The 11,303-nt window shown below is 36.7% G+C and overlaps 1 protein-coding gene across 1 annotated transcript; it reads left to right on the top strand.

Moving 5' to 3' along the window:
- Positions 1-875: 875 nt before the first annotated feature.
- Positions 876-4,046, top strand: LOC132273236 (gibberellin 20 oxidase 2-like). Its single transcript, XM_059774237.1, has 3 exons — positions 876-1,437; positions 2,251-2,572; positions 3,394-4,046. Exons 1-3 carry the CDS (start codon positions 911-913, stop codon positions 3,658-3,660), a joined length of 1,116 nt encoding a protein of 371 aa, XP_059630220.1. The 5' UTR covers positions 876-910; the 3' UTR covers positions 3,661-4,046.
- Positions 4,047-11,303: the final 7,257 nt, after the last annotated feature.

Here is an 11,303-nt window from a genome sequence, read left to right as displayed (position 1 = left end):
GTGCAGCGCCATCATAGGAGTGTGCATGTCTGGATTGGGGACCTATTCAAAGTTGACACAATAATGGTTGAATATGAGCATGTTAACACATGTTTTATGTTGGTTGGTGTAGCTTGTAATGCCACTCCTTGCACACGTGGGCTTGGGATTGAATACCGTAAAAGGCGTGTCCTATCTTTATGGGACATTAATTGATTTTCAAATAAGATGACACGATCCAATCTAACATCTAATGAGAGATAGCACAGGCGTGTCCTATCTTCATGGGACATTAATTGATTTTCAAATAAGATAACACGATCCAATCTAACGAGAGATAGCACGGTCTGATCCAACTAGTATAGGGTTATGGGTTCAAATCCCAGAAATATCGCCAAGTTTTTGGAGGAAGAATTGTATTAATTAAGTTCTTACAACCAATAAAAGTAAGTTTATTTTAATGAGGGCAAGACAATAAGTAATAAAATGTAATAAAAGTCAAGCACAAGGCGTGATACATTCTTTGAGGATTCCCAATATATAAGGTAATTAAGGTTGGCCAGAGATATAGAAGGTAAGGATATTGATTGGTGCTATTAAAGGTAAATTAAATATATATTTTTTCAGCAAATAAGGAAAATAGAGTATTACATAAAAATTACAAAATTAAAGTTTTCAACGTACACAATATTTTAACGAATAGATGCATAGATGGTTCTTAAATACCATTGTCCCAATTCAAAGGCCTAAACTTAATTTGGAAAAAGACATTAAAGGTCTGGTCTGACACAAAACATTCGAGAGAGAGTAGCTGTCCCTCCTCGTATATGACTTCATTGCTATATAAACCCACTGCCAAATATCTCCAAAGTGTGAGCTCGGCCTTCCTCTCTCTTTCTCTCTCTCTCTCGTGTCTATTTCTATTGTCTCAATGGACTCGAGTACCTCCATGCTTGTGAGCTCAGCATTGGAGCGCAATGATCATAATGCTTCTATTTCCGACCTACATTTGCTAAAACATACTAGCGTACCAAAAGAATTTTTGTGGCCCAAAGGGGACTTAGTTCATGCTCATGAAGAACTCAATGAGCCAGTGGTGGATCTCGAGGGATTCTTTAGTGGCGACGAGCTTGCAATGCAGCGTGCTGCCAAGCTGATAAGCGCAGCATGCTTGAGCCATGGTTTCTTCCAAGTTATCAACCATGGTGTTGAAGCGCAACTACTTAACCAAGCGCATGAACATGTGAATGCTTTCTTCAAGCTACCCATTGGCAAGAAACTAATGGCTCTAAAGAAACCTGGTAGGCCATGGGGCTATTCCGGTGCTCATGCCGATCGGTTTTCATCCAAGTTACCTTGGAAGGAATGTTTATCTTTTGGCTTCCATGAGAATGGCTCGGATTCTGTTGTCACAGATTTCTTCGAATCGGCCTTTGGCAAAGAATTGGAGCACACCGGGTATGCTCTCTTAATTTGTAGATACAATTAAGCACTAGCTACCAATGGTTTTATTGGTAATGGTTTACCAATAAAACCTTTAGTTGAGAGAGGAAGGTGATGGTGAAGAGTTCGCTGTCTGGCTTTATTTTATATCTTCCTACTCTTACATATATTAATTTGTTTTGATCGGTCATCTTTACCAAATACAAGTTAGTGAAGAATTTAACTATCTTTTATTTTGCATAGATGAAACAAATCACTTGATTACAGTCAAAATGGCCAGCGAAATGATGATCCGAGCCAATAGTGTTGTGACTCGCACATTTTCACCCTAAATTATTTTTCGACCTAATATTTATGATGAAGAGTTCGAATTTGGACTCTTCGGACATATAAAAGCCCTTGTCCCCCCATCAGTTGACCTATATATTAATTGTTACAAGCACTCATATAATACACACACACACACATATATATAATTTACTTATGTTTCGAAAGCATTTATTATACTTTTTGATGGTGGATTCATCAGGTTTTCGTTTCCTTTTGGGTTGAGAGAGGATGGTGATATTTAAGAAAGCACTTTCCAACCGTTATTTTTTATCTTTGTCAATAGATGCATTTCACTAATACTTGGATTCTCTTATGTATGAAGTAATGAACTGTAATATCATTTCCTTTTTAAATGTGAAGTACATGTATCTGATCAAAAGCACTGTGCGAATATCATCTCTATATTTATTGCTAATTAATTTGTTATAATTACCCTAAGTTTTATTCAGAAGCACTAATTAACTTCATACATGGTTCGAAATTTGCCACTTTCTGTAGAATGCTTTTTCAGAAATATTGTGAATCGATGAAAAAGCTCTCTCTCTCAATCATGGAGATATTGGGGATTAGCTTGGGAGTCGATCGTTTGTTCTACAAAGATTTCTTCCAAGATTGTAGCTCTATAATGAGATTGAATTACTATCCATCTTGCCAAGAGCCAGGCCTTGTCCTTGGCACCGGACCTCATTGCGATCCAACCTCCTTGACCATACTTCATCAAGATCAGGTTGGAGGATTAGAAGTGTTTGTGAACAACAAATGGCTGTCTGTTCGCCCTAGACATGATGCACTGGTTATCAACATTGGTGATACCTTCACAGTATGTTTCCAAGAAATTCAAATTATATACTTGTTCCCTTTGTTGGGGTTGCTGTCCAAGAAATTCAAATTATAAATTATTTTTTATTTTATATTACCACTATTTTCTCCCAAAACTATGATTTTATACTTCCACAACCGCGTACTTTTGCTCATGTGAGGACCGGAACCTTCAACTTGAAAGCTGATGAAGCATTACTATGTTACAGCCCTTGGTGGTGATACGCTAGCTGATTTATTGATCACCCCACCAGGGATAGACCTCTAATTAGATACGGACCCATGGTATGCCCGGGGGCAATTGCCCCTGATTCTTTTTTCTCACTATTTTATCCTACTAATTTTGTCATTTTGATATATATACATATAAAATATTACCCTGAAATTATTTAAAAAAATCAATATTGTCCCTCCTCACTTGAGTTTCTGATTCGTCCCTGTCAGTGATTGCCACCACTGAAATTTTGTTTTTGCAATTTTACTCACTAATTTTGCTTTTCAAAATTCTATATTTAAAAAATTTTGAGTTTGCGAAATTAGAGAAAATTTTCAATATTGTCTCCCATAACATTCTTTTGTTAAAGGTTGCCTTCTCTCACATACTTCTCTGGTCCGTCCCTGCACCCCACCATTGTCAAAATCATGCATTCATGTATAAATCATTGCCCACATATATATTTCTTTTGTAGCTTTTGCTTGAATGAGGAACACTTGAAAGGCGATGAAGTATACATGTGTGTGTATTATACATAGACATCTGCTTGTATGTTTGTATATATGTATGATGATATATTGACTTGATCCATTTTCTTGGATGTGTAGGCATTATCAAATGGAAGATATAAGAGTTGTGTGCACAGAGCAGTGGTGAACAGTAACAAGGACAGGGTATCGTTGGCGTTTTTCATGTGCCCTAGCGAAGACAAGGTGGTAAAACCTCCGGAGGATCTTGTGTGCAGAGAAGGGCCAAGAAAGTACCCAGACTTCACGTGGTCAGATTTGCTCGGATATACACAAAAGCACTACAGAGCCGATAATGCTACCCTCCAAAACTTCACTGCATGGCTCCTATCTTCAAAAAGCACCTAAATACTAGCTTCTCACTCTCTCTCTCTCTCCCTATATATATATATATATATATATTCATAGTAAATTAATATTTTTGTTGCTTGTTTTATTGGCTCTTCTTGGCAGCTCCATAGTTCACTTGTCAGGTCATGTGGCAGTTGGATTGTTCTCTGCTGTTGGTTTCTGTTTGCTGAGCAGTTCCTGCTGGTTTGGCTCTCTTGTTGTTGGTTGTACTCGTTCCGTTTGTTCTCTTGTGAACTCTTATCTTTCCCTAGCTTCAGCTGGTTTTCTGGGGGATGCCCCTGTGCTTTGTTTAATTTCTTTTCCTATGTAATATATATTTACCCTTTACCCAGAAAAGGAAAAATCTGTTGCAGTGTCAAATGAAGTTATATTGTGTTTTTTAATGCATGCTTATGAATCCATATTTATGGAATGCATCCTTGATGAATTATATCTAGAGTAATGCTACCGAAAAAACAGTAAAGCCTCGGGACTACCCATAACATGGTACCACCCACCAACTAAAAATGCAGCAATAGAATCTAAATCTTTATTTATGTGACAAGATATATATAAATGATTTATAATTAGGATATGGTACTCCTGGTTTTGGGAGGATTTTTTTCGTAATGCGTTCGGGACAAAGTAGGTCAAACTAAGTAATGTTAAAAATGTTACAAGAAAACATATTACGTGAGCCCCACATGATTTAATTAATGTAATCTATTTATTATTGACCACTTTGCTTTGCAATTTGTAAGTCCATCTATTAAATAATGTTTTTCACTTTGAAAATAATTTTGCATTTCTAGTTTGGGCGCCTGCTTTCCTCGAAAACTTCAACTTGATATGTCAGTTACACTTCAAACAATCACTCCTTCGGTGGCTGAAAAATCGAAATGAAATTCAACAAGATGCTGCTGAGTACAGAGACCTGAAAAATTGATGATCTCAAATTCAGAGGTATTATGTTCACATGGAACAATAAAAGTCATGGGACTGCAAACATTGCAAAGAAGTTTAATAAAGCTCTTATAAATGATAAATGGAATCTCTTTTTCCCCAGTTCAGAATGCCATTTCCTCTCTGACCACAGTCCTATTTTGGTTAGGCTTGGGGATCCTCTTCAAAGGAAACATGAAGCCTTCAAAATTTTCAATTCATGGGCATCAAATGATTAGTTTATGTCAACTGTTTCTCTCACTTGGAACTCTTACATCAGAGGCACAAAAATGTTCCAGGTGGTTCAGAAATTAAAAGCCCTCAAGCCATCTCTGAAGCCTCACATAAAATCTCTGACACCAAGCAACAGCTAAACCATTGCCAAGAAGCCCTTGATATCAATCCAATGGGCTCCACTCTGAGAAAGCTCGAGGCATCATTATTACACAATTATGCTTGCTTATTAAATGTGGAGGAGCAAAATCCAAGGCAGAAATCAAGAGTTATATGGCTGCAATTAAGGGATAGGAATTTAACCAAAAAAAAAAAATTAAGGGATAGGAACTTCTCTCTTCAAGTTAATTGGAGGAGTAATTAATACAAAGAAGACCATCACTCACTGATTCAAATGATGCACATATTAAAGGTGAATCTCAGATCAAAGAAGCCATTGTCAACCATTTCCATGATCTACGCTGGTTCACATCTCTTTCAACACCACGTGTCCAGGTCAGTTCCTCCCCACTCTTTTGATGACCTTATTGCAATTCCTAGTGATTTTAATATTCAATCATGCTTCTTCTCACTGTTTTAATGTATTTGTCTTCCAAAAATCATGGCCTATCATTGGATGTGACATCATCAAAGCCATTAGAGAATTTTTTTGTTTTTGTAAATAGATGTGAGCCGACGCAGCGGAATATCTAGAAAGTTTTGATAATTTTAAAAATTGATCTTGTATTTTTCTATCTTACTTTATTTTAATAATTAATAAATTAATATCATGCAATATAAAATAAAGCAAAATAAAATTAGAAATGACACCAAGATTTTAGCAAGGAAATCTCAGTTGATAAAATACGTCAACTGTTTACATGGGAAAAACCTTATGGACTGTGCAGTCCAAAGTAAACCGATCCACTATACTTGAAGCAAAGTACATTCAACTTTGAATCTGGCTCACACCCTATCGTTCTACCAAACACTAATTGCTGACAATCCTCTACCTTTGCGATGCCCCGTCGAACAGTAATTTGACCTCAGGCTTATGCTTAATCTTTGTAGAAGAGTAGCAGGTAGATCAGACAACACTCCTTGAATGCTCCAACCCTTTTAAAGTGTGATCGTTTTTACTGTAATGTTTCCATTTTTTTTTTCATTTTCCAATTTTTTGGAATTTTCTATTTTGTGAGGGTATTTTCGTCTTTTCTCGTTTTGCGTACTAAACACCATGGGGTGTGTCGAGTGTGTCCGAGAACTGGTTGAGGTATTTTATTGAGTTCAGGACTCTTTGAAATGTAGGGGTTGTCATTTCGGCATTTTTTTTTCGTTTTCAGACCGGACAGTCCTAGGTGGGACCCACTACCGAAATTGTTGCGTACGGGGATTTTATTTTGGGTCAATTACGTACCATGCATAAATATTTTGTTCATAAATTACTATATTTAAATGTTAAATTTGTAGCTATGATATAATTAGAGCATATATATATGGTTTTGCGGTGGAAAAATTAAAAGAAAAAGATATTTTTTTAAAAATGGGACTCACCATTTTTGTTTAGTGGCCAAGAGGCCACCATTTTGGCCTCACATCTCTCTCTCTCTCTCCCCGGCACTCTCTTCCTCTCACACTTTCTTTTCTTTTTTTTTCTTTTCTTTTTGTTTCAAAACTTCAATCTTTAATTCCTTCTTCAATTGTTGGAATTTTTGGATGTCGTTTGTGGCAAAACAGAGGGCATGGCGAGATCTATGCATTAATGTAAACAATTCCTCATTTGGCCTTGTAACGACCCTGAATTTTTTAACTCAGTATGTACTGTGATAAACTGAAAGTTGACCTGATAACGGATCCGAAATGAGGAAGCAAAAGGTAAATCCAAAGTCTATAGAGATGCAAACCATCCCCAAGACACCAATATGACCTTCCATGAAGTCACGGAGCTCAAAGAAATAACCGGAAGCAAAAACTAACATGAAAAGGGTCAAATGGTACCCTATGGCACCAATAACAACCAAAGTGACAAAATGTAGTTCAAACTAAACTAAGAACACCACTAAATGGCTTACACAAGATTAATAAAATCTAGTAGGAAGGAACGAAGCGATAAAGGCCTGAAGAGACAATCAACCAAACAAAACCTACAAGGCAGCTCCATTTCGGTCGACCGAAATGGACCTTCGATCTGCCGAAATGAGCCAGGAAAAAGAAGGAAAAAAGCCTTCATTTTGGTCTACCGAAATGATAAACCGGTCGACCGGTTTGTGGCTCGAAACTGAAAAAGGCTACTGGAATTGGACTTTTACTGTTCAATTGAAATTCAAAGGCCATCGGTCAACCGAAACAAGCTACCGGTCGACCGAAACAAGTTAAAAATGCAAAAATGAACCTGTTATGCACCAAAAAGTGAAAACTGCACTAATGCCCAGAATGAAAATGTCGTCCAAAAATATTTCCTTAAAAACCCCTAAAATAAAATATCTTCAAAAGATATTTACGAACAATACCCCAAGAAAAGAAAAGATTCTGAAAAACTATGCATCCATGCCCCTATGGACACCGGGAGCAACCGGGGTGCTTTCTTACAAAAGTAAAGACACGTATTTCATGGAAACCAATTAGACTGAAGATATGTGAAGTCAAAAACCAACTCTAAACACAAGAAATGAGGTTATACCAACAAAGTGACAACGGGAAAAAGACAAAATAGAAAAAATGACGAAATAGGGAAAAAGACGAAAAGTGAATAGTGTTAAAAAACGAAAAAATGTGGAATTGACTTAGTCCTTAAAGGAAGTTGTCAATCCAAAGAAAAGAGTCTCAGAACTCACTCCAGAGCACTTGAGATGACACTAAGCGACGAGGAACTAAACCCAGGAAGGAAAAAGATCAACGGAAAAAAAATATCCGTGAAAATCTGAGAAAAAGAAAGGAAGAAAAAAGACCGGGTCATTACAACCTTCCCACCTTAAAGGGATTTCGTTCCTGAAATCCTGCCCCAACAAAACAAAAGGTGAAACTAGGATAACTACGAAGTACATCTCCGAGTATCCCACACAACACGCTACACCAGCGACCTCAAAACTGAAAGACAATCCACAAACCAGTGTCATTTGCACCCATGTGCTCATGACAAGACAACCTTTCAGAGGAAAAGTGACCACATGGTCACACGACAAGTCAGAACTCACATACAGAACCCAAGGTCAGACAAAAGAATGGAAAACAATAACCGTAAGCATCCCTCCAGATGAACCATCGTACCGATCCAAAAACAAACACCAAAAGAACTCCAAGATAACCACGTATCAAATCAAGGTACTGAACAAAGATGATATGGCAGTACGAATAGCGACTAGGACCCGCCCACGACGTACTTAAATGTGTGGTAGCAATGACAGTACCTAGTGCCCGCCCACACTTACTCATCAGTAAGGTAGCATCGACGGCAACTAGCAATCGCCCGCAACACACAACTTTATACAGTAGCATGACAATATAAGGCACTAATTCATAACCTGCCCCCCACCAAGTCTACCCATGAAATTCTTGATGCAAATGACATCGATGTCACAAACGATCATAGCCAAAAGCAATGTGGAAACCTGACATCTGTGAAAGTTGGAATATGGTACAAAGACGTTCTAGACCATCTTAGCCAATCCTAAACTCTGACAACAATGTTATAGGCATCATTATGCTTAAGGCCTCAAATCCTCAATACAACAAAACCAACAACTCCAATGTCTCAAAATACTCGTATTAACAACATCAATAAAGAATCCAAAGGTCGATAAGCAAATCAATGCCTACAAAAATCAAATGAACCTCACAACAAGACATTTCATCGAAAGTCCTTCATTTCTCCCTGAAACAGATCAACTACAAGACTACATTGTAATCAGACATCGGATCCACATCCTATCATGGATAACTAAATCCTCGAAATACAAGTCCACCAAGTGGCACACATCATAATCTCGATGAACGAGGTTACAAAATAAGTCTCTTAGAATCGTGCTTGGCAATACCAAGCTAAATCAAAATTCCTTAATTTTGATCCACAACCAATCATCAGAACTACGATTCCTCAAAACTACGCCTAGCCATAGCTAGGACGAGAAAACTCCACAAACAAGCCATATCCAATAGGGATCCTCCAAAACTTTTCCTAAGAGTCAGCCACATCTAGATCTCCAAAACTAAAACAAGTCTCCAAAAGCTATCCTCAAAATAGCATCGAGCTCACCTCACGAATCAAAAAATTCCTCAATGATATGGACATAAGTCCCCGTAAAAATGATCTCACATAAATCAACTCACTTTGTGTAATGACTCGGTCATTTTCATTCCTTTCCCTTTCCTCAGATTTTCACGGATATTTTTTTCTATTGATCTTTTTCCTTTCTGAGTTTAATTTCATGTCACTTAGTGTCATCTTGAGTGCTCTGGAGTGATTTCCAAGACTCTTTTCTGTGGATTGACAACTTCCTTTAAGGACCGAGTCGTTTCCACATTTTTCATTTTTCGACATTATTCACTTTACGTCATTTTCCCTATTTTATCTTTTTTCCGTTTGGCACTTTGTTTGCGTAACCACACTTCTTGCGTTTGGAGTTGGTTTCTGACTTCATGTATCTTCATTCTCAATGATTTCTATGAGATACGTATCTTTACTTTCGTGAGAAAGTACTCTGGTTGCTCCCGGTGTCCATAGGGGCATGGATGCATTATTCTTTGGAAACATTTCCTTTTCTTGGGATTTTTTCGTAAAGATATTTTGAAGATATTTTATTTTAAGGGTATCTAAGAAAATATCTTTTGGAAGATATTTTCATTTTCGGGTAGTTTCGCAATTTTCACTTTTTGGATGGGCAATTTTGTAATTAATGAAAGTTATTGCTCAATGCCTTGTTTTGAACCTGGATCCTCATACGAGATTCATTTTCACATTTCGTCGAGTCGTGGACTCTTAGAATTTCCTCCTGGTCGATGTTTTCCAATTTCAGGGTTTCTCCCCTATTTGCGCCAAACTTGTTTTAGGCAAAACGTTCTGCTCGGGACTCAATTTTTTGATGCCATTTCTTCCGTTGTTCATATTTTCTCATTTGGAATCTTTTTCGTCCATGGAGTTTTACCATTTGAGCGTGTCTGCTCAAATTTCACTTTTCCGGACCCGGCGGGGCCCGTTCGGGGCACTTTTTGAGTTTTTCTATAAATAAGGGGTTAGTGGATGAAAAGTCAAAATTTTCTCTCTCTCTCCTCTCTCCTGGCCGGTCCAAGCTCCTCCCATGGCTACCATTTTCTCTCTCCTCTTTTGAGCTTCTTCCCTTCAATGAAAAGTCATAGTGCCTTAGCATTTTATGTTCGTCTTGGCGAGGCCTTCGATTCCAACCGATTGGAATCTCGTTTTGGCCATTTCTTGAGTTCGGGTTTAAAGTCAAGTTGTGTTTTTGATGGGGCTTTCTTGGGATTCATGTTCGTGGTGTTGTCCCCGACAAAACTTAGGAGTTTCGTCAGATTCGGAGCCGATTTATTTTGGTAGGGATTTGAGATTTCATCTCAAATTGAGGTAGGGAATGTTTTAGGATTTTATATGTGTTGTATTGTGTGTTTTTCATGTTTATACAACCTATATGCATGACTTGTATCAAATCTAGGAAATTTGAAATATTTAATTCTTTGTATAAGATTTAATTTTCATGATGATGAGAAATTTGGATTTGAATTGTGGTATGGTAGAAACTCTTATTTTAATATGTTGGTAAACATACATTAAATTGGGATTAATTAAATAAGAATTGCTCTTTTTAATTAATATTTATCTTTTGTGAAACATTAAAGTTCATGGCTGTACCTTGCACGAAATTGAGTTGTAATATGTTTTTAAATTAAGTCATGGCATGTTCTTTAACATACTTTAATTTGAGAGCATTTGGTTGAGTTTGGAAATCTAGAGACTTTAATTAAGAGAATTATTAAAATCTATTTTGTGGTTCCATGGGCCTAATTAAACTTTTGTATAAATATATGTAATGACCATGATATGTCTTTTATTATATATTAAATTGAGGCTATTTGGAAATGATTTGAAATTTAGAGAGTTTAATTATTTTGATGTAATTAAATTCTATCTTGTTTATCCATGGATCTAATCATGTTTTAGAAGTTGTTTCTATTTTAAGAGTATAGATTTAGACTTGTGATGTATTCACTTGATTATGTTATATGTATTAAAAAGCATTATTGTTAAATTTATATTCATGAGAATATGTTTCTAATATGAATATATTGTTGACTTGTGATTTCATAGCATTATGAATATGAAATGTTTATTATGAACAATTGAGAGTTATATTGCTAACTTGTTACTATGTAGTAGTAATATGTATAAGTTATGAACTTATTTGGTTCATTTTGGAGTCTTAAGACATTGTTGTTACATGTGATATGGCTAAAGTTCGGCTTTTGTTACATGTGGTTTTCCCTGCGGGTTAGTGCCT

The sequence above is a fragment of the Cornus florida genome, unplaced genomic scaffold, assembly GCF_030987335.1.
Source record: "Cornus florida cultivar Cherokee Brave unplaced genomic scaffold, ASM3098733v1 CherokeeBrave_3.0.0_Hap2_Chr09, whole genome shotgun sequence".
In the NCBI taxonomy this organism is placed as follows: Eukaryota; Viridiplantae; Streptophyta; class Magnoliopsida; order Cornales; family Cornaceae; genus Cornus; species Cornus florida.
The sequence above is the reverse complement of the archived record's forward strand: the minus strand, read 5'-3'. Positions and strand labels throughout refer to the sequence as shown.

Excerpts from the sequence above, each read along its gene's own strand:
- LOC132273236 (XM_059774237.1), top strand. The coding sequence starts at position 911 with ATGGACTCGAGTACCTCCATGCTTGTGAGCTCAGCATTGGAGCGCAAT. Across the intron at positions 1,438-2,250 it reads AAAGAATTGGAGCACACCGG|AATGCTTTTTCAGAAATATT; the intron begins GTATGCTCTCTT and ends CACTTTCTGTAG. Across the intron at positions 2,573-3,393 it reads ACATTGGTGATACCTTCACA|GCATTATCAAATGGAAGATA; the intron begins GTATGTTTCCAA and ends TTGGATGTGTAG.